Below are 23,922 nucleotides of genomic sequence, written 5' to 3'. Positions count from 1 at the left end.
GCTGTCGGCAGTTCCTCTGGAAGGAAAGGAAGAAGAGAGGGATGGGTTCCTGCTGCAGGATCCCTGTACCAACAAACTCGCAGTGCTTTGGACCCTCTTGGGCCTCTACCTACCCCATCAAAGGGGAAGCTTGTGTGGGCTGGGCAGCTAGAGCAAGGGAGGAGTTCACAGCATCCCAGCAGAGGGCAGGAACCTCTGGGTACAGGCAGCCCTTTTGGCCCAAGTCAATTTCCCAGCCATCTAGTAGTGTGTGGGCCACTGTGCTCAGGGCATGAGGCAGAATGCCACTGGCACTCTGGGGCCACCCAGGAAGGAGGTTGCCACCAAGGAGAGCCCATCAGCCAAGGCTAGTGGTGCCGGAGGTGGGGTCCTGCACTTAACGACTGCTGCATCTTCATATTTGCCCTCCCAACTTCTCACCCGATGTCTGCCTGGCCTTGGGCTGCTAGTGAGACAGCTCACAACCCACTATTATCTCCCTCACCCCAAGAAGAGCCTGATGGTAAAGATGCGGTGCATTGTGTGCATGCAGTGTGTGAGGCTAGAAGGCCAAGGGACAGAAAATGTTTGTCCTGAGTAGTTTCAGCTGAAGCGTCCATTTGACGATTTCCCTTGTAAAACTCTGTGGTATGAGTTCCAGAGTCCCCCAGAGCCTCATGGAGCAGCCTAGCACAGACCATGGGGACAGCCATACTGCCTCCTAGTGCGAGCTGTGACCCTGAAAGCTTGGTCTGTGACAGGTCTTCTTGACCCAAGTTGTTCCCAGACTGCCCTCCTACCCTGGGCAAGGCTGGTACAAGCCCCGCTGCTTAGTTTTCACACCGCTATCCTTTTGCCTCGTCTGCCTCTCCCAAAGCCCTGGACTGAGGGTTGACGGCTTTCTCCCTGGCCCTCTGGAGCTGGGGGAATTACGGCTTGTGCCTGGGACAATGAGCAAAAAGATAAGCACCAACTGACTCTAGGCAGAGCTACTGATCTGCCAAGGGAGCCAAGGCTAAGGTGTCCAGGCCAGGAGCAAGCTGGAACGGGCCTGCCAGCAGCACCACAGATGCCTTGAAGCAGGCATTCGACCCTGGAACTGCATAAGAGGTCTCAGAGAATTCACTCACCACAGTCTGACTTCAGTAATTCACAAAACTGGGCAATCCTGCACAGGAGCGCTCATTCTGGGCTTTTGGCCCCTGTAACCCCTTCTTACCCTCAATCCTAAGATGAGTTGTCCTTGGAGCTACTCCTGGGAGGATTCCTGTGTAAAAGCAGACCAAGGCAGCCACCAAACTCTCTGGTACCCTGGCTGCAGGGCTGAGCTAAGAGCTAAGCAGTCGACTGGTAGGTGACCACAGACTCCTCCAGTTCAGATAAACCCTAGCCGAGGCACACTCTAAACACTGAATTCAAACAGTAACCCCAGCCTAATGTCTCCAGCCTAGCCGATTTCACAGTGCCTCTCCCTAAGGCTCTTTCAGCTCTACCATTCCATTCATGTGTCCTCATCTGCTGTAAGAGCTAGATTGGAAAGGCATTATCTCCTCCAAACTCCTTTTCATTCAGATAGAGAAAGTGAGGCCCAGAGAACTTAGGTGACTCTCCTAAGGTAAAACTGGGCCTGTAATGGTGGGAACTACTGATGCTGCACAGTAAACCCCTGAGCCTCCCCTGTAATCAGAATGCTAGCAGGCTGGCTGAGTAGCTGGAAGGGCCTCACGTATTACTACCACCATCCCTTCCCCTGCTCTGGTTCTAGGCCTCTACTGTGCATGCCAGCAGTCAGTGCCCTCTCACTCCTCTGACAGGTGTGGCTTGGTTTTCCACATGTGAGGCCCTGCACACTCTGGCAGGAGGGGAGGACGTGGCAGGTGTGGCTGCTTCTGCCTCTGAGCTGGATTTGGCCTGTCAAGAGAGTTCCTGCCAACAGCCGGGAATGCCAGACACTTTCAACACTGCCTGTCCAAAGTCACAGAGGGTATAAAGAATGCCCCCAAACTCTGCTTGTCTCTACTGGGTGCCAGTTAACTGGCTCTTAGGAATGCTCTGCATCTGATGATTACGAGGAGAGGTATTCCTCTGTGTGTCAAGTGGGTGACTTTTGACAACCAACTGAGCCATCAGCTGCCCCTTCCCAGTGTCTGCAAAGGACACACCTGAGAACAGCCTGTGTGTCTTCATCAGCTCAGGGTGCCCTAACAACATACCACTGACTGGGTAGCTTCAGCAACAAACATGCATTTCTCACTTCTGAAGGCTGAAAAACCCAACATCAAGGCTTTGGCAAGGTAGGTTTTGTCCTGGAGCCTCTTCCCTTGGCTTTTAGGCAGCCACAATCTCGCTGTGTGCTCACATGACCTCTTGTGTGTGTGTGCGTACGTATGTGTGTGCATGCGCCCATGTGCACGCGAAGGGGCTTGGTGGGCACAGAAAGTTTCCTGTTGTTTCCTCTTTTAAGGGCACTAATCCCATCATGATAGTCTCACCCTAGTGACTTCGTCTAACCTTAATCACCCCTGTCAAAGGCATCATCTTCAAACACTCTGACACTGGGTAGTTACAGCTTCAATATATGAATTTGGGGTGGGGCACACTGTCTATAAAACCATGATAGAGATCACACTTCCTAAGGAATCTCTGGCTCCTCCTGTGATGTGAGGTCTAATGTGCCTCCTTTATTTTAACTTGCCACTAGAGACTGGGGTCTCCTTTGCTTTCTCTAATCAATGGTTCATTACCTTAAGAAAGGCACACAATGACCTCTGGTTTGGCTATCTGAACCTCTCTCTGCACCATGCAGACAACTGCGAAGATGTCTTTCTTGGTGCCTGACTTGTAACCAAAATAATTTTCCCTCTGGGGGTACCCGTATCCATTAAAAAGTCTACTGACGGGAGAGAAAGAACCCATATGTAAGGGGTATGGGTACACTGTCCTTTAGTGTTCAGGCTTACTTCTGAAGTAATATGTGAGGCACAAACACCATCCACCCTGAGAAGGTAGCCCCTAGGCAAACTGTTTCAGAGTTCAGTGGGCCTATGGCTGCCCTTGGTGTCAATGAAGGAGCCAGCATGTCTGAGCTACACAAAGAAAAGCTACACAGTGCGCCTGGGCACACGGCCATGTGGGAAGGCAGCAGTCACTGGCCTCTGCAAATGTGGCATGGAGCTGAGGTGTGAACAAGAGACTGAGCAGGGTCCGCAAAAGGGGCCTAACTGTAGGGAACGAGCCCTTCACCAGGGACCTTGGCACAGTCGGGTTCCAAACGTCACACATCAATTCACAAAGTTACAGTGAACAAAAATGTTTATTAAACAAGGAAGCCATAATTATTTTAGCTCTTAAGTGCCTCCATTGAGCTGATTTCAGGTTCCTTTAGTTGGAGTCCCATTCTCTCTGGGTTTCTCCAACAAGACTATGGAGGGGAGGCAGGGCTTAATCATCAGGGTCAAGACCTCAGAATTATTGTGGCTAAGACAAAACACCCTCTAGATTTACGAGATTGAAAAGCACTCTGGCATTTTTTTCTTTTTTCTTTTTTTTGTGTTGAAAACTTTGATCAGACTCTTGGCCGGCCACCTTCCTGTGGTAGAACATGGATATACAAAGCTGGGCAGGGCAGATGAGACATCAGATACAGCTGTGGCTGGCTGCTGTCACACCCTAAAATATTACAGATCACAGGCTGCCTCTGCAGCATAACTTCCAAGAAACAGGCTGTGCTTCACAAACAATTACAAACATAACCTATCAGGAAATGAGTAAGTCTCTACCTACTAACTTTATGCACCTTGAAGGTCCCCTGGCCATGCAGACCTTATTGGCCTGCCCCCTACCCCCATTTCCCCTCATGAGTCACACTGCTCCGCAGGCATCAAGTATCTCCTTTGGTCTGGCTGGTATGCAGCAGGGCCTTGGAAAGCCTGTGGACCAGGAGGCCCCTCGACTCCCACCTCAGAAACTTGCACCTGCCAAGAAAAAGTGAAACAAGGTGGAATGTTTTGCTAGAGTTTGTGGGCCCATTTTTTGGTGGTGGGAGGAACCCTTTAGTTCGAATACGCAAGCTGCTGAGAAATACCTCTTTGGAATATGAGCCTGCAAGGTTATGGTAGACAGGGGAGCTACAAAAGATGAGGTTCCTCTCCTCTTCTCTCTCCCAGCAGCATCTTGGCTTAAAGAACAGCGGAAGCAGACTCAGGCTTTCTCAAAGTTGCCTTAAGGCTCCTGGGTCTGTGTCTGGCCCCCCTCGTCCAGCTTCTCTGCCAGCCATGGCCGGCCAAGGCCATGAGCCTTGGATCTTGGGCTCAGTCATTTCTATGCTTAATCTGATTTGCAGCTACTTGGCCCACTTTAACAAAGTGACAGGAGAGGTACCAACCCACACTGGGGTGTGGAGGAGGGAGAAGGAATAGATACAAAGATGGTGTTCAAACTATGGGCTGAGGAAGTCTTTCCTGGTTAAGGAGGAAGGATTCCTTGGGTTATATTGCAAGGTGATGCAATATTTCAGTAAGTGGAATCCAAGGGGGCGGAGAAGACACAGGGAGCAAAAGGAGCAGGGCTGGGCTCTGGACAAACAGCTGGAGGCGTCTGGGGACCTGCAGGCAGAAAGGTCCCAGAAAGCAGTAGGGATAAGCCAGGACAGGGCAGTGAAGGCTGGGAAGCTAAGAAGAGGAGCTCGGGCTTCATCCTGAGGATAGCAGGGAGCCCCTGAGGATTTGTGGGCAGGGAAGTTCCGATACGGTCCTGCCCTTGGCTTGTTCCACTGCTTTCTCCCAGCTGAGCAACCTTGCAGAATCTGACTTTTCCCACTTCCCTGGGCAACGTGCTCAGCCTTGTGCTGGCTTGGTCTCTCAGGACCCCCTGTAGGTGGGAAAATGCCTCAAAAATAGGTGTAAAAAATGTTCTCAACAAAGTCTGGCTTGGTAACGGAACCATAGGGACCTATTGCCCACTCTGATCTCTCCATGTGAGCAGTCCCTCTAAGTGACCAAGTTTCTAGCAGTATACTGGTGGCACAGCTGGTCAAGGTGTATATGTGAAAATAATCACACATTTGCTTGCCTAAAATATTTAAACTCCTTTCTGCCTCAGCTTACTGTTTGTTCTGGTTGTTTTGGTTTGGTTTTGTGTTTGAAGAAAAAAAAAGGTTAGGCTATAATAAGATTTTTAAAGCTAGAGTGAAAACACTTTTTGAAAGTTCCATTCATTCGTGAAATTGTGTGTGTGTGGTCCCCACAGGGCCTGCGGGGAGCAAAACCTGCTATGTAACTGCCATCTGGACCAGCTTCCATCCTGGAAACACGGCCACTGCAGATGGTCCACAAGGTAGGCCTGCCCTTCCAAATACGGGGTACTCCGTAGATGGATACCAAGAACATTCAACAGAGGGGCCCTAAGTTTATTTTTAGTACAAGGAAACATACCTACACTAGGTCCTAGATTTTGTAGCAGAACTAAAGATCCATAAGTCTAGAAGGAGGCTTGGGATCAGACAATAAGCTCAGATTAAAAACACGGCATGCCTCACTTTGCCCATGTAACATAGTTTTGACAGAAGTTTCAGTCAGATTGCATCTAAGACCCACTAGGCCAACTCACTTTTTTGAGGAACGCTGTAGAGAATATTTTTATTCAGCAATGAGTAAAAGTTAGTCATGTGACTAACTGCCCTCAAATGTACTGAGCTTTGAAGTCTGGCTCTCACACACAGCATGCACTTGGGGTGTGTGCCTTACGTGGAAGGGGCCCAGAATCCCTCTTGACCTGCACTGGAGGGAAAAGGAGGAGGCTGTTGCATACCTGATGGTAGGGGGGTTGTCTGTGCAAGATGCCCTGCTCATCGCAAGTCCAAGTATTCACTTGGACAACAACAGGACGGAGTGGATCAGACAGCTCTTGCCAAAGCTGGATGTAATCCTCTGGGGTCTCCAGGGTGCTTATGGTTGAGTCTGAAGTTATGGGAGACTGAGGAATGCTGGAAGAAGAAATTGTCTTAGAGTTTGAGGTGTCTATCAATGGCAGCTGGTTCATGGGGGGCCCTTGATACGCCTCAGGATAAAAACTGTAAGAGAAGAAAGCTGTTGCAGTGATGTGGATCTGGACATGACAACCGATGAGACACTCATGTGGTCATCAGTAGGTGCTTCAGGCACATTTGGTTTTGGTGGCCACACCATAGGATTCACTTGTTTGTATTTTCACTTTGGCCTAAGATTCAACTTGTCAAAGTAAAGTGAATGTAGATATTGACAGAAATTACAATCCTTTGTCTCAACTGGTTTTATTTATGTTACTTGGACAGTCTTGGTCCTGCTACAACTATGCTCTCTGTGGTCTTGGAAAGTCATTTCACCTACTCTGAAAGCACTCAGGGAGCTAATGGCTGAGAGGAGACTGTAAGGCAGATTTCCAAACTCCAAATCCAGTGCTCCCTCCACAACCCTAAGCCTGAAAGTCTTGTGATCAATATAGATTTTTGAACCCCATCCCAGACTCTGAATCTCTACTTTCCAAATCCTCCTCAGGTGGATTCTGATGATCAGGTCAGGTGGGCAATATGGCCCTAAAGCAGTCTACATGTCAAAGTCACTCATTCTAAAGCAAGGCCCAGAAGGAAGACCAGAGAGCTTTGGAAAGCCTAGCATTCATTCAAAACTATTTAGTGGGCCCCAACTATATGCTAAGCAATCCTTTCATTGCTGAGCAGAACCTTCTCTTTCTATCATTTGGAACTGAAGACCTTATTATTGGGCAGAAATGTGTTTGTGTCCTTATATTGCCACTCAGGACTTAGCCTTCATGTATTCTTGGCTGATCTTAGCAATCTAGCAATTGTTTCACACTCACTTCCCTCCTACTGTTCATAAATGACAGGGAGATACCTACACTTGGCCTACGGCAATCACCAGATTCCAGGAAAGTTAGGGAATGAAACTGGAAGCCCAGAAGTTATTCAGCTGTGGGCACAAAAGACTTGTCCATAGACACCCTTCGCAAGAGATTAGGCTTGGGGAATGCAACCAAGTGATTTCAAGGTTTGTGGGCTAACTCCCTAGCACTGAGGCTTCCTTATCTAGTACTTTCTTCACTGGTACCCCTTTGTTCCATCAATGGATGCTCAGCCATGCACCACACATGCAGAAGGATGATGGCAGTGGCCACAGAGAAGGTAAGTTGAGAGCAAGTTGTTATTGATGAGAGGGACGCTGGTGCCACATGGACAGGTCATCTGTCTGTGGTCTCAGGCATGGGATCCAGCCATGAGGGAGAAGCAATAATCATAGCCACTATCACCATTCCATGCATGTCTTACCTTTGACTCTCATCTTCCTGTTGCCCACAGTTTTCATCTTGATAGAAGCCAGAGGACTGTTGTTCAGCTACTATCTGGATAGGAACAATGGGTTGGGTCTGTAAAAGTCTAACAGGGTTATTGCAGAGGGGCACAGATATGCCACTTGGGTTTTGCAGGCATATCTGCACCCTCTGATTCCCTACGATGACATTATGCTTCAGTGGCTGCTCTTGGAACTGCTGATTCTGCTGCTTCTCCTTTGGTTCTTTCTGCAGCATCTGCCCCTGCCGCTTCCTCCGCTCCTGCAGCTTCTCCTTCTTTTGCCACCTCTGCTCCTGCAGGTTCTTCTTCTCCTGCATTTTCTGCTCCTGCAGCTTCTTCTTCTCCTGCATCTTCTTCTGCTTCTGCACCTTCCTTTGCTCCCTCAGCTGTTGCAGCTGTTTTCGTAGCTGCCGCTGCTGCTCCTTCAGGTGTTGTTCTTGCTGCGCCAGTTGCTGCTGCATCAAAAGGCAACAGATAAAAGCACCCTGGTGTCTGCAAGAGCCCCCCAGAAATTTATTTAACATCCCCATTCAATTCTCACAAAGCAAAAGGCAGCAACAGCTGAGCCTTTCTGCACATAGTGATCTGTGTGACTGTCTACTTGTTAGACTGGATACTAGTTGCAGCCATGCACCTGGCAGTGAAAGTCTGCTAATCCAGCACATATGTACATGTAGGTACACATGGTCTAGTGTGTGCATTCAGGTCTAGGTAGCCCAGGATTTTTTACTATCTTGGGCAAATAAATTGCAGCCAACTGGACAGTCACTACCCCCTAAGGAGAATGAAGTGAGTCAAAGTCCTCAAGAAAACAAAATCCCCTTTCAGATACACAGTTAAAACAGCCTTTGCATACCTGGTTGAAGGCAACACAAGGCTCCTGAAGTTCCCCAGTGTTTTTGAGACAGTTGGATAAAGATAAACCACAGAAACACTTGACCTCCTTGGGATGTAAGAGAGGCCACTTCACTTGCCCAGTGTGTTGTTTCTTGGGCACTGCCTCTGAAGATTGGAGATCAGGACTGACAATGTGGCGTAATGTGCTTGGCTGCTTCTGTAAGGACACAGTACCATAAAGGTCTTATTCACAGTCCACATCTTTCCGTAGGGCATAAGACAAGCTGGGCATGGAGCAGGACTGCCCATAGGCAAGCCTACAGGAAGCCTTGGCTATATATAAGCCACATCAACCATTGCCAAGGCCTGGCTGGGCCAGTCTCAGCTCTTGTGGTCAGGAGAAAAAGGGCAAAACTCTAAGTCCCTGCTGGAGATCACATTAGATATCCCACATCACCCTGCAGGCAGCAGCTGTCACTACTGGCAGGCACTATTGACTAACTCCTTAAGGCTTGCCAAGGTCCCTCTCTCCTCTTCCTTCTGCTACTTATATAGAACTGCTCTCTGACCTGAAACCTAGCATCCTCACTGACCTGAAGCTGATCCATCATCAATTCCAATGCATTCTGCTGGTTTTGGATGGCATCATGGAGCAACTGAGTCCTCTCTTCTAGCTGCTCCTTCAACTTCTTCATCAGTTCCAGTTCCCGGCTAATGATGTCGTAGGCAACTGGTGATGACGGCTGTGGGGAGAATTACTTATGATTCATGTATAGTGACACTGGTGTCTCCAAGTCTTACCACCCTGTTTCACTTCAAAATTTCTGAAAGACTGAAAATGCAAATGGTAGCTTTCAAATTCAGATTTCATTCATTACTAGAAAGTTTGAAAAAAATGGTTAATTTAGGAATTCCAGATAAGAAATGGACCACGAAGATCATTTAGCCTGATTCTTTTCCCAAAAAGAAAGAAGTGGAATTGACCCAGAGACATGAAGCAACCTGCCCAAAGTCCTTAGTGGAAGAGTCATGGGCCAGTGCCAAAGTATTCTGCTCCTGGGTCAAATCACAAATGACAGTCCACCAATAGGGCCCCTGTTAGCAATGCAATAATGAAAACCATCAACTGGCACTTCCTTTGTTCCAGGCACTCTTCTAAACATTGCATGAAAACTCATAGGGTCTGATCTTCACAGAGCCCTGAAAAGCAGGTACTATTATTGTTCTCATTAACAATTATAGTACTTAGATGAACTCTCCTCTAGGTTCTGGAAATCTAATTTTAACTTGGACAACAGCTTCACATCTGGAAAGAAGCAAATGTGCAGGTTTATAAAAGTAGAGAGTGTGTTATGGGGCAAATGATGCTCCAAATTGGCTGGAATAGAAGGAGTAAGGCAGGTCACATGTAGAGGAGAAGCCAGAGTTTTGTACAGGTTTAGGCAGTCAAGGAACTTGGATTTTATTCATCAGTCACCTGGTACTGCTGCTAGAAGATGTGTTCTACAATCCAGATCTTATCAGGGATGTAACATGCTCAGATCTCAGCTGTAAAACATGCCTTCTGGTAGCTGTGCAGAAGATGAAGTGGTGGGAGAAAAGAAGCGTGGAGTTCGGGACAAGTCAATTAGAAGGCTGTGGGAGTAATTCAAGGTAGAGATAATAGGGGCATGGAACAATCCAGAGGTAGACGATATAAAAAGGAAGAGACATATTTGAGAGAAATTAAGAAAATAACAAATGCTGGTGAGGATGTGGAGAAAGAAGAACACTCATACACTGTTGATAGGAATGTAAATTAGTACAGCCACTATGGAAAACACTATGGAGGTTCCTCATAGAACTAAAAATGCAACTACCATATGATCCAGCAAATCCCACCACTGAATATACACCAAAAGAAAGGAAATCAGTAGATCAAAAAGGTATCTGCACCCCCATATTCGTTGCAGTACTATTCACAATAGCCAACATTTGGAATTAACCCAAGTATTCATCAACAGACAAATGGCTAAAAAAATGTGTTATACATACACAATGGAATATTATTCAGCCATAAAAAGAATAAATTCACGTCACTTGCAGCAACATGGATGGAACTGGAGGACATTATGTTAAGTGAAATAAGCCAGGTACAGAAAGACAAATATCACATGTTCTCACTCATATGTGAAAGTTAAAAATGTTGATCTCATGGAGGTGCAGAGTAGAATGGTGGTTACCAGAGGCTAGGAAGGAAAGGTGGGAGAGGTGGATGAAGAGAAGTTGATTATTGGGTACAAAAATACAGTTAAACATTAGGAACAAGTTCTAGTACTCATGTAGGAAAATTAGAGTTAAAACAATTTATTGTATATTTTAAAATAGCTAGAAGAATTGTAATGCTCGCAACACAAAGAAAAAACAAATATTTGAAGTGATGGGTATCCTGATTACCCTGACTTGATCATTACACATTGTATACATGTATCCAAATATGTACATGTATCCAAAACTATGTACAACATAATATATAGAGTGTATATATACTATATATAGTATATATATAATATGAAAACCATCAATTGGCACTATACTATGTATACTATATATAGTATATGTATATATATACACATATACACACATATAGTATATGTAATATATACAACTATAATATATCAAAAATAAAATTCTAAGAAAAAGATTAACATCCACAATATCTTAAAGTAAAATAAAGTTTAAAAAACAATAATAAAAAAGAAGCTGAGCTGGGTGTGGTGGCTCGCATCTGTAATTCCAGCTACTCAGGAGGCTGACGTGGGAGAGCTGCCTGAGGCTTGAGACCAGCCTGGGCAACAAAGCAAAAACCACATCTCTTTAAAAAAAAAAAAAAAGGTGGATGGGATTTCTCAACTGATTGGCTGAGAGGCTGAGAGGGACAGAAAAGAGATGAGATTCTTGGAAAATATCTTTCAAGGCTGAAGAAGGGCCTGGGAACAATTGCTATTTGCCCGGAACTGTGCTGAATACCATGCATATAAACAAGGTCAGAGAGCCACAGTCCTGAACGATAAAGAATTTACAATATTAATGATAAGAAAAAGGTACATATACTTGCACCTTCTAGAAACCAAAACTAGACTTATACTGTGGTTCATCAGTACCCTTTATGATAATGTAAGTACATAGATGAGTTGAGAGAAAGAGAGAGAACACCCTACAAGTTGTTGTTTTCATCATTTGGAATAAAAATTATATATGTATTTTTAGTCCATTGAAAACTGTTCAATTTGTCCTTCTTTCACTATGCATTGTATGTCTCTTCCTATACGAAAGCAGACGCTCATTAGACCAAAAAAAAAAAAAAAACCACACACACATGAACGCGCGCGTACACACACACACACACGCACCCCATACCCCTCTAAATTCAGGACTGGAAGAGACAAACCTTACAGGTTCTCACATCCTCTCACCCTCTCCAAGCAGAAATCTTCTCTGCTGTTCCTGGAAAAGGAGCTGCCAAGCATTGGCTCTAACTTTTCTATTGAAGGAGAGAGGACTTGCTATTTCAAGAGGTGACCTAATCTGTCTGAGAAGGGCTAATAGTGCCAGACTGCTTCCTTGATCCTCTGGAACCACATCTTCCACTTTATGATCCTTCAACTATTTGGATAAAGCTGTCCTGTCCCTTCCCATTCTTCCCTTCTCAGTGTCTTCAGCAACTGATTAAGATGTTTTCCAGCCCCTTCCTCATCCTGGTCTCCATCTTTTGGATACACTCCAGGTTGTTGATACATGGCACCCAGAAATAAGCCTAATACACTAGCACATGCAGAGGCAGATGACACACATTCATTGCTGGTTATTTTGGTGATTTTTTTAAAGTTATACTTAAAAATTTAATTACAAGTTAATTCAAAAGAGAAGATAAACCTGTCAACAGCAAAAGGAGAACCACAACTTTTTGGCATAATAAGGGCATAAATCAGGCCACAGCAGATTTTTCACAGAAATTTCCTTTTAAATAGCTCAAAGAATTTTCACAGCAGTCTGCAAATCCCTGCAAGGCAAGACCATTTCAACATGGAGAAACTGAGACTCAGTAATTTGCCAAGGCCACACTGCTGGCACTAAACTCAAACAATTGTGTTCTAGCCCTTAATTCTTTTCATTAGATGAGGATCCTTTTGACACGGAGTCACTCGTCTTAGGCTTGGTGATGAATGCACACAATTCCATGTAACTGACCATAAACTCACTAGCTTGGCTTCTAATCCTGATTTTAATAATCCTGTCTAACATAAAAGATGATTGTTCAAATCCATGGTTATGTAAACACATTTCGGGGTAGAGGAACTACACAGTAGTTAATCCAACCATTTTGATTTGGCTTTGGACTGTACATTGGTACTGACGTTTCAAGGTTGGGTATATCTAACGACTCTGAAATGCATGTTCTAACCTAATAAAAATTCCACTGGGAAAACCTAGCTTGTGGTGCAGGAAGAGGGTTGGTATGGGTAGGCCAGAAGGTTGTCTTCCCTCTAGATGGTTAGTATGCTCTCACAGGTGATTAAAATCAGGCTCTTAAAAATACTACCTTTTCTTAGTAGCTAAGCTTCCTATTTGGCTCAAACTTTTCCTCAAGTACAGAGTGTCCATGGGATTTCAAATTAAGAAGAGCACAGGGATTTGGTCTTCCTTAGAGAACCTCCAATATCCCTGTTTGTGAGGGTCCATTGAGTTCTCAGCTGCATCTGAAAATCCAGTACAACAGAAATAGTGATATAGTTTCGAAAAAGTAACAAACATACTTTCTGCAAAGTGAAACTGGTCACAAGAGTGAAAATTTGGGCTTTGCAAGGTTAGCTGTCTAGACAAACATGTGAAGTGAGTGAAGCGAGACTTTCAGAGGTACCTGAGCACTTGCGCCAGTAGCCCCCAGGTCCACTGAGTCCTCTGGATCCATCAGGCCTACCTGGTCTAACAGGTCCACTGGGTTCTCTGGGTCCTGCTGGTCCATTGGGCCCTCCTGGTCCACTGAGTCCTCCTGGTCCACTGAGAACTCCAGGTCCACTGGGTCTGCCCTGTACAATGGATTCACCTCAGGCTCAACTTGAAAGTCCTGCAAGGATAAGGCTGAGGAAGAAAGCACAGGGGAGTCCATGACTTAAAAAGCAAAAGTACTGATGTTATAAAAAAGACTGTACGAGGGTCATTTTAGTCCATGTTAAGGATGAGATGTGCCAGGTGCCAGGAATCATTCAGAATATTGTTTTTAAAATCTGTTCATATTTGAAAATGAAGAAAAGGGAGAGAGTGTTTGAAGTTACCACTGCCTATCCTCCAGCTTAAGCTAGTGCCTAAACCCACTGCATTTGTTAGTGTCATTTCATTCATTATAAAATTATTTTGGCTCTGCTTTTGGAGATTTAGTACCATCCAACTGATAAAACCAAATAAAATCTAGTCATAAATCACTTCTGAACAATTGGATTGCCCAGAATGTGGGACCTTGGGAGTGCTCAAAGTGCTCTGGGAGGTGTTATGACATGACTTGGCTTCAACAGCCCTGAAAAGGACAGTGGAGAACATTATTTGAATAATGCAAAATGGTACAGTTGTTTTTGAAAACACTTTGTCAGTTTCTAATAAAGTTAAACACATACTTCCCAAATGACCCAGCAGTCCCACAACCAGGACTTGAAAACGTATATTCATACAACACAAAAACTTCTATGCAAATGTTTAATGTAGCTTTATTCATGATCAAAAAACACTTGGAAACAACCCAGATGTTCTTTTACAGGTGAATGAAGTGTTAAAACCTGATAAATTCATAAGATGTAGTACTACTCAGCAATAAAAGGGATTTAACCATTGATTCATGCAAACATGGATGAATCCTAAATGCATTTTGCTAAGTGAAAGGGGCTAGACCAAAAAGGCTAGATGTCATATGATTCCTCTTACATGACATTCTGGAAAAGGGAAACCTGCAGAGGTGAAATACAGATCAATGGTTGTCAGGGGATGGGAGACAAAGGTTGAGTACAAAGAGGGAGCACAAAGGAATTTTGGGGGTGATGGAACTATTCTGTTTGGTACTGTGGTGATGGATACATGACTCTTAACATTTGTCAAAATCCGTAGAACTGTATATATCAAAGAGTGAATTTTACTGTATATAAATTTGAAAATAAATTGATCAGGAGGTAGGATAACCTAGGTGAAAATGCAGACTGTAACAAATGAATCTAATTATATTACAAATAAATGACATATCCACAGTGACGGGGGTGAGAAATAAAGAAGCTAACGTAGGAACTTCGGAAAACAGAGGTTTGCCTGGATACTGCAAAGCTAAAGACAAAAAAAAAAATGCATACACAAATTAATTCCACATGGTAAATTTGTTCCTTAAGGGGTACAGGTTAGCAATTGTGAAACTACTTTTTATGAATGTTTATGTATTGGAAAAATCAATAAATATACTATACATAATGAGAGACAGATTTATCACTGTCAGAGATACAAATTACAAATAAGCAGACAGAAAAGGCGAGAAGGAACCCTATGATACTGGGCTGGAGTAGGAAATATCAATGAACTCCTGCTGCTGTTGTTGGTTGTTACATGCTGAAATAAATACAGATGGTTGTATACGGTTGCATGGGTTAGTATGAACAGACGTCTTTCTTAGCTGTTTCCACTGAGAGGGTTTAGAAGTAGTGACACAGCTGTAACAATGAGTACAACTAGCACCCAGATCTTCGTTTCTAAATACCACTTTCCAAATAAAGGACCTAAATAAGGCTCCTTAAAGAAGGGGTTGATTTCAATGACAACATGTAATAACGGAAATAAGGAAGTGAAGGGAAAAAAAAAAGATGCAGACATGATAAAAGGACAAGGGAGCCAACCTAAAAGAGCCCCATGAGCCAAAGCTGCAGCAATTTTTTTTTAATGATGATATTGGATTACAAACCAAATAATAAAAAAATGCCCATGAATTCATCCTGATGTAAATGAATCTATGAATAAATGAATGAAAGAGAGACAAGGAACAACTCTTTCTTACAGCAAGATTGCAGCTAATAAATACACAAAAATAAGGGAAATTAAAAAATGGCAGTAGAAGTAATTGCTGCAGGCCAATTCCACTGATGATGCTATAATGTGAAGGAGAGTTTAAGGAGAAACAGGAAACATTATTTCCATGTTCTTAATGTAGCTCCCCTCAAATATTTGGTAAGTACAAAGGGGAAAACAGTACCACCTTAACCAAGCAATCAAGTTAACACCACCAGCAATAAAATATACCATCATGTATATTCTGATATGATGCACTAAGGAGAGCACATCACATCTGTGGTATTCTTTCCCAAAATGCAAGACCTCAATCTCATCTTGAAAAATCATCAGACGAATCCAAATTGAGGGACATTCTGTCAAATACCTGGCCCATATCCTTCAAAAGTATCAGATGATAAAAAAAAGAAAAGCAAGACTAAGACACTGTCAAAGACTGGAAGAAACTAAAAACACATATTATTTAAATTCAATGAGGGATACTGGATTAGTTATTAGAACAGAAAAACAACTTTCTGGGAAAACTGAGTAAAGGCTGAAGCTCACTTAAAAGTATTGTATCAATGTTAACTTCTTAGTTTTGACAGTTGTACTGTGGTTATGTAAAATGTTATATTAGGGGAAGCTAAATGAAGGTTATCCTAAATGGTATATTTCCCTTATTTTTCTATTTTTTTTCTTTGTGCTATTTTTGCAAATCTTCTTTAAGTCCAAAATTATTTCAAGATTAAAAGTTTGGAAAAGAGAAACATCTGGATTAGGCAGAATGAACCACTCTGTCACTTCCTATCTGCTCTTTGCAGCCTGGGGTTGCATATCTTACCAGGCTATGGTCATGAGCAAATTGTCCTTCAATCATAGCATGAGTTTGGGATGACCATTGAAAATATTTTGGAAAATTCTGGTTTCTGGACACTTCCAGTGTTTAGACCGTTGGCTAAATTTGTCTGCTTAACTCTTTTTCCACTAAAAGCCATTTTCCAAATCAGTTTAACATTTTTTTTTTTTTTCCAGACGAGTCTTGCTCTGTCGTCCAGGCTGGAGTGCAGTGGTGCCATCTCGGCTCACTGCAACTTCCGCCTCCTGGGTTCCAGCCATTCTCCTGCCCCAGCCTCCCGAAGAGCTGGGACTACAGGTGCCCGCTACCACGCCTGGCTAATTTTTTGTATTTTTAGTAGAGATGGGGTTTCACCATGTTAGCCAAGATGGTCTCGATCTCCCGACCTCGTGATCCGACCACCTCGGCCTCCCAAAGTGCTGGGATTACAGGCATGAGCCACCGCGCCCAGCCCAGTTTAGCATCTTTTAATTTTCTGATTCCAAGTAAACAAAGCTACTAAATTATCTATAAGTGATAGTGAGAAACCTAGGAGTTACTTGACTTCTACCATATCAGCCATAAGCTGCTAGTCATCTCAGTATGCTCATTTTGTTGAAATAGTCATCTGTGGAAGGTTATAAGGATTTCTCCATCATTGGCTTAACAGTAGTAAACACAAATAATTCTCTATAGCAAAGTTACAATGGTAGGTCCAGATAAACAGGTTTAAAGCAATCAATCTCTTATAAATTTTAGAAATCACAATTATGAGTTCATAGAGTTTGACCTCTCCTGCCAAACATCAATTGTTTTGGAAGGAATTTTTTAAACACAGCTTTGAGATGGACAGCAACAATGGAAAAGTTGTTAACTAAGAGTTTTAAAAGTGGAGATACTAACACTGGATTTAAAAACTGAAAAAAAGAGTGAAATAAAAATTAAAATAGAGCTTACTACTTATCTATATAAGATTCCACATACCAATTATTTATGATCAGGTTAATTAGGAGATACGATTTGCATTATGCATCCACCATTTTCCTAAGTTTTGTACTTTTTAAACAATTACAGTTATGAAATGTCTTTAATATGGAAACTCATAAAAGAAATATCACTGTTTTTGAGAGACTCTCACTTTCCCCCTTTATTGCCATGAAAACTCAATAACAAGAGGTTTCTTTGGAATCCAACTACTGTGTGATAGCAGAATAGACTACATGAGTATAAAAAGATAAAACGCTATTCCTTCAAGGACTGAGATCCAGTGCCAATTTTTAGAAGATTAAAATTAAATAGGAGAAAAGACCATTTCCAAGCACTTGAACCTGTGATGAAATACTCATTTTTATTATTCTCAAATCATCATCTCAAATGTTTACAGAAGATGAAGAAAGCTGGAATTCACTCTGTGATTTCACACTATTATAGAGCATTATATTCATTTGAAAAACTGTAACTACGCTGTTGGTCACTATTTTTCTTCTAATAGTCCCTATCCAAATGCATAAATGTACCTACCTGGAGATTCAGGAATAGTATACAGGGAAACTGTGCTGGAGCAATAAGTTGAATCAGAATCTACAAACATTACATGAACATTTTCTTGTGGTCCATACTGCTCAACCTTTGCAATATTGATTTGGTCCTGTAAATTTCCAAAAGAGAAAGATAGGACATCGCATTTTGGAGTTAGAAAGAATAGGAAACACAGGCAGAATACAAACTTGGATGCATTTCACATCACAATTTCTAACACTGCTGCAATCAACTGAAAACCTAACAAAAAATCACCATCAAATACCTCTTTAAAAATATTGCTGGAAGATAACAAGCAGAGATTATAGATGCCACAAGGTATACACTGACAAACTTAAGAAGAGAAACACAGTATACATAATACTAAAAATAAAGGCATCAAAAATGTTTATAGATCAAAAGGCATGGCAAAAACAATTCTGCCTTTCAGTGGTGTCAGTAGGATGCTGTCATGATAATAGCCAAGGATGGTAGTCACCTCATCTCCCATTCCTCATTATTAGACCCAAACACACTGGTTCACAGAGAAATGGGACAGCAGTGGGAGACCTGCACCACCATTGATAAGGCCATTTTCCCAGAGTTCCTGCACCTGCATCCTAAGCTTAGAGAAAGAAAAGGCCAACCGGGGGCTGTTTAACAACTATTCCATGTCTTTAGGCAGATTAAAGTTGAAAGTATTATTAGCAAAAGTACTTTTAGCAGAGAGGTGAAAAGGTCTCTAAGAGCTTCTAGGCAATGTTCTCACTGGATAGTGTCAAAGAGGGCAAGGCCATACAGACAGGAGCAGAGTGAGAGACAGAATCCATTGACTCCAAACCCAATGCTCTTTTTCCTAAGTCTGGCTACCTTTAAGCCATTTGTTGCTTTAAACTATATACGTATTTCTATTGAGTGATCCTGTCCTATTTCCTGAACAACTGGATCCTTTTTGAATAGTCTGTGGATCACTGTCCATTGAAATTTAAGTACCTTGTTTAGCAGTGAAATATTTTACATCCCTGACAAAATATTTTTTTTTACTTTTGTTCTGGACTGGCTTAAGACACAGACCCATGGTGATTTTTCTACAAGGAATCTGTTGGATCACATCCCAGCATTTCAACTTCAGGAAATTGTGCAACCTCACTGTTCAAGTGACTATGTTTTATACTCCCTAAAATAAGTGATATGTTGCCGGGGATGTGACAATATTTTCATTATTTACGACGATATTATGGTGAATCGGTATTCATTAAGATGAGATATGACCCGTCTCTTTCTTCTTCCTTCTGTTCTTCTTCATAGCCATCTATCGATTTAATCACTAACTCTTTGCTTTCTGGATTATTTTCAATAGAAATTTATATTCTCAAATGTTAATTAAGATGTCCACTTTTGGGCATTCATATGTTTGGGCTTATCAATATAAATGCAGTGAGCTTAAATTAACTTAAATGACAGCATTATGTGCAGTAATGGTAATTGGCCTGGAAAAAAACAAAGCCAAGAAACTACTTTGGAAGCAAAAAGATACCAGCTTAAAATGCAATTAGGACTAAGGTGGAAAAGCATGCATGGAGATAGGAAGACAATCAACATGCTTTTACAGTTTTGAGTGGAGTTTTGGATTCACCTTTATTCCGTAATTGTCTCCACGATTAGTATGCTAAAGGATTTGAAAAGAGAGGCATGGGTTTTGGGGCTGGACATACAGTAGGCTTCAAATGCAAACTCCAATACCTGATGGTTATGTAAACTGCAAATATGTAGGGGGAGAGGGGGAAGAGGGCATTCAAGAAGTTTGTCCCCAAATCTTTGCATTTTCCCTGTGGTGGCTTATTGTTAAAGTGCTCTGACTAATTTTTAGGAGATCCTTGCATTTTACTTTTTTGGAGGTGGTGGGCGAAAGGCCATAGGGCTTCCAATCAAGACAGCAGATTGGACAGACATGGGGAAAATGCTAGATAAAATAGAGCAGAATTTTTTTTAAAAAAATACACTGAGTTTAGAAATCCTCTCTGGACCTCATCTCTTATTTACCTGCCACCCCACTTATGTGATTTCCTTTATAGCAAAACTTCTCAAAAGGATTTTTTTATATACAATGTCTCCAATTCCACCATCTTCTCTTAAACCTACTCTGATCAGACATTATCTCCTTGAACCCCACCATACTCCACCAAAACTTTTGTCAAGTTTAGCAATGATCTACAGGTCCTAACTCTGATGGTCACTTCTCAATTGTCCACCTATCTAATCTATCAGCAGTATTTGACATTGTTCATCATTCCTTCTTCCCGTAAATACTTTCTTCACTTTGCTTACCTCCTACCTCACTAGTTACCTGTCAGTCTCTTTTGCTAATTCCTCCTTTTTCTCCCCTAATCTCTTAACTTTGGGTGTACTTCAAGGCTCAGTCCTTGGTCTTTGTTGCTATCTACCTTAGTGACCATTTTCCAGGCTTACAGCTTTAAGACCATCCATACTGATGATTCCAAAATTCAAATTTCCAGTCCAGTATTACATCTCTAGTTGGATGTCTAATGGGCATCTCAGTCATAAACATTTTCAAAACTAAGTCCCTGATATTACTCCTCCCCTCAAAGAAAACACCATTGGCTAGGCACAGTGGCTCATGCCTATAACCCCAACACTTTGGGAGGCTGAGGTGGGAGGACTGCTTGAGCCCAGAAGTTTGAGACCAGCCTGGGCAATATAGTGAGACCCTGTCTCTACAAAAAATTTAAAATTAGCTGAGTGTGGCAGTGTGTGCCTGTAGTCCCAGCTACTTGGGAGGCTGAAGTGGGAGGATCATTTGAGCCTGGAAAGCAGAAGTTGCAGTGAGCTGACCATACCACTGCATTCCAGTCTGGGCAACAGAGTGAGAGACCCTGTCTCGAAAGAAAAGAAAAGAAAAGAAAAGAAAAGAAAAGAAAAGAAAAGAAAAGAAAAGAAAAGAAAGATAGAGGAAGGAAAGAGAGAGAGAGGAAGGAAAGAGAGAGGGAGGAAGGAAGGAAGGAAGGAAGGAAGGAAGGAAGGAAGGAAGGAAGGAAGGAAGGAAGGAAGGAAGGAAGGAGAAGGAAGAAGGAGAAGGAGGAGGAGGAGGAAGGGAGGGAGGGAGGAAGGAAGGAGGAAGAAGGAAGAAGGAAGGAAGGAAGGAAGGAAGGAAGGAAGGAAGGAAAAGAAAGAAAGAAGAGAAAAGAAAGAAAGAAAGAAAGAAAGAAAGAAAGAAAGAAAGAAAGAAAGAAAGAAAGAAAAAGAAAGAAAGAAGAAGAAAAACATCCCTAAGCTTGTGAATTCTTCCCACAATTTTTTCCATCTTAGTTAATGCAACATTATCCCATCAGTTGCTCATGTCAAGTACCTTAAAATCATCCCTAGCTTCTCTCTTTTTCTCACACCCCTCATCAAATGCCAACAAATCCAAGGGCTCTTCCTTCAAAATATTTTCAGAAGGCCGGGCACAGTGGCTCATGTCTGTAATCCCAGCACTTTGGGAGGCCGAAGCAGGTGGATCACCTGAGGTCAGAAGTTCAAGACCAGCCTGGCCAACACAGTGAAACCCCGTCTCTACTAATAATACAAAAATTAGCCAGGTGTGGTGGCGGGTGCCTGTAATCCAGCTACTTGGGAGGCTAAGGCAGGAGAATTGCTTGAACCTGGGAGGTGGAGGTTGCAGTGAGCCGAGATGGCGCCACTGCACTCCAGCCTGAGTGACAAGGGCGAAACTTCGTCTCAAAATACATACATATACACACACACACACACACACACATATATATACATATATATGTGTATATATGTATTATATGTGTATATGTGTGTCTATATACACACACATATATATACACACACATACATATATATACACACATATATACACACACACACACATATATACATATACATATATATTTTCAGAATCTGACCACTTCTCACAACTTCTACGGTTACCACCCTGCTTCAAGCCATTATCATCTCTCATTTGGACTGCTGAGATAGCCTCCTAACTGGACTCCTTAACTTCCATTCCTGCCCTTCCTTCCACAGTCTATTCTCAACACTGTGACTCTTTTAATAAACAAGTCAGGTCATGCCATTCTTCTGCTCAAAACTCTCTAATCATTCTCCTTTTCACTCAGAGTTAAAGTTAAACTCTATACAATGGCTTACAAAGCCTTACTCAACCTGACCTCCATTACATCTATGACTTCATCAATACCTACTCTCAGCTTTGCTCACTCTGCTCCAGCTGCTCTGACCTTCTTGTTATTCCTCTAAACACCGAGCATGCTTCCACCTCAAAATCCTGCAGAAGTTTTTCCTCTTCTTGAAATAGTCTCCCCGACCATAGATGTCTTCATGGCTAGCTTTCTCACCTTTTTAAAGTCATTGCTTATATTTAATATTGTACTCCCCCACCTCTTGCATTCCCAAACCTCCTCATCTTGCTCTATCTTTTCAATAAGTCTTGCCACCTTCTTTTTTTTTTTTTTGAGACTGAGTCTCACTCTGTCGCCCACACTGGAATGCAGTGACACGATCTTAGCTCACTGCAACCTCTGCCTCCCGGGTTCAAGCGATTCTCCTGCCTCAGCCTCCTGAGTAGCTGGGACTACAGGCTTGCGTCACCACGCCCGGCTACTTTTTGTATTTTTAGTAGAGACGGGGTTTCAACATATTGGTCAGGCTGGTCTCGAACTCCTGACCTCGTGATCTGCCTGCCTCGGCCTCCCAAAGTGCTGGGATTACAGGCATGAGCCACTGTGCCTGGCCTAAGTCTTGTCACCTTCTAATCAATGATTTCTTTATTTAATATTTTCATCTCGTTATTGTCTGTTTCTCACTGTTGGAATGTAAGTTCCTCTAGAGCAACAATTTTTCACTGTTTTGTTAACTAATGAATCCACCCCCCAATTTAAAACCGTGTCTGGTATCTGGTAGGTGTTCAATAAATAGTTGTTCAATAAATCAGTAAATGAAGGAATCAGAAATGGCCTTTAAAAATAAACACATTAAAAATGTTCAAATATATAAAGAACGAAAGGGAAACCATGCAACAAATAGGACAATATGACAAAATAGTTTTAAAAGTAGATGCCTCACTGGGCAGTAAGAGACATAGATACTGAGATCAGACAGATCTGGGTTTGAATCCTGGCTCTGACATTCACTGTGTGACTTTGGGCAACTTATTTAATAGCAAGACTCTGATATTTGCCATCTGTAAAACTGGAATGATAATGCCTCATAGGTCTGTTGTGGGAGTTAAGCACCCAGCAAAATGCACAAATAAGAAGCTCTCAAGACACTTTAGTTTTCAGTGTTATTCTTCTTCTTCAGGGTTGACCTTCTTTGACTACTTTTTAGAATCTTAAATACGTATCTGTTGAATGAATCAATGACTAAATGCCTACCATATAGTAGGTTTTAAAATCAATGCAAGATGCTCTCATGATTATTCCCTAAGCCAGGTTTGTCCTGGCCTCTCATTTGCACATAATCAGCTCTAGCAGACTGTTTCTGTGTTGTCTGCTTGTATCCTACCCAGCCCTTGGTTCATGCTCAGAGAGAGCTGCTTCTGAAGATGCCACCCCACCTGCCACCTCCTGCAACAATGATTTGGATGCAAAAGCAATCTGATAATGCACAAGCTCCAATTCTGCCAAACATGCCTGTTTAGTGTAACATGGCTAAGGAGCAACCTATCTCTAGGGATGGATGGCAGAATGTGAGTGGCTACTAACTTAAGTCACCTACACTCATCGTTAAGAGAAGTATTTGGGACAGAGTCAATTAAAAAGGAGATCCAAACCATATCACTAGAGTTAATTTTTCTGCACACTTGATGCAAGACATTTCTGTGTACTCTCACTTAATGTCTTGTGTGTTATGAGGATTTCCAGTATGGCTGGTAGGAACAAGAACTATTACCAACCCTTTGTGAGTACTAGCATTGTTCTCTGTAATCCTCCGGAATGGTTTTCCCCTAGCCCCACTTCAAGTAGCTTCCTCAAGTTAATATGACAATCAATATGCTGCTGAATACTAGAGGGGGCCCCTCACAGATCTCTGGCATTCTTTCTCCATGCAGCTCTCTCTTCTCTAGGACTCTGCTAGCAAACTTAGTCTCCCTATACTCTCACCTCAATGTCAACTCAGGCAGTCCACTGGGCTCCATGTGTTCTCCCTCTCTGCAATGTGGCCTAGAAACTTGCTATGTAGTAAGCTCTGGTAACTGTGGAGCTCCTCTCATTGATTTCCAATTGCTCAAGAATCTGTGGCCTTTGCTGCCTGCTGGCCATTATCATGAAAACTGTTATGTCATATATTTTGTCTGTTTTATTTT

The 23,922-nt window shown here is 42.6% G+C and overlaps 1 protein-coding gene across 1 annotated transcript in view; it reads right to left on the bottom strand.

Moving 5' to 3' along the window:
- Window positions 1-7,296: 7,296 nt before the first annotated feature.
- PASD1 (PAS domain containing repressor 1) overlaps window positions 7,297-23,922 on the bottom strand; it is a 99,392-nt gene continuing 82,766 nt past the window's right edge. The window contains exons 10-14 of the mRNA XM_010358580.2: window positions 17,574-17,700; window positions 13,050-13,282; window positions 8,755-8,904; window positions 8,181-8,378; window positions 7,297-7,779 (exon numbers count right to left, since the gene is read on the bottom strand). Coding sequence (XP_010356882.1) covers window positions 7,297-7,779; window positions 8,181-8,378; window positions 8,755-8,904; window positions 13,050-13,282; window positions 17,574-17,700 — 1,191 coding nt within the window. The remainder of the gene's footprint in view (window positions 7,780-8,180; window positions 8,379-8,754; window positions 8,905-13,049; window positions 13,283-17,573; window positions 17,701-23,922) is intronic.

This window comes from Rhinopithecus roxellana, chromosome 7, assembly GCF_007565055.1.
Source record: "Rhinopithecus roxellana isolate Shanxi Qingling chromosome 7, ASM756505v1, whole genome shotgun sequence".
NCBI lineage: Eukaryota > Metazoa > Chordata > Mammalia > Primates > Cercopithecidae > Rhinopithecus > Rhinopithecus roxellana.
Note: the sequence above shows the minus strand (reverse complement) of the source record. Positions and strands in the feature narration are given on the sequence as shown.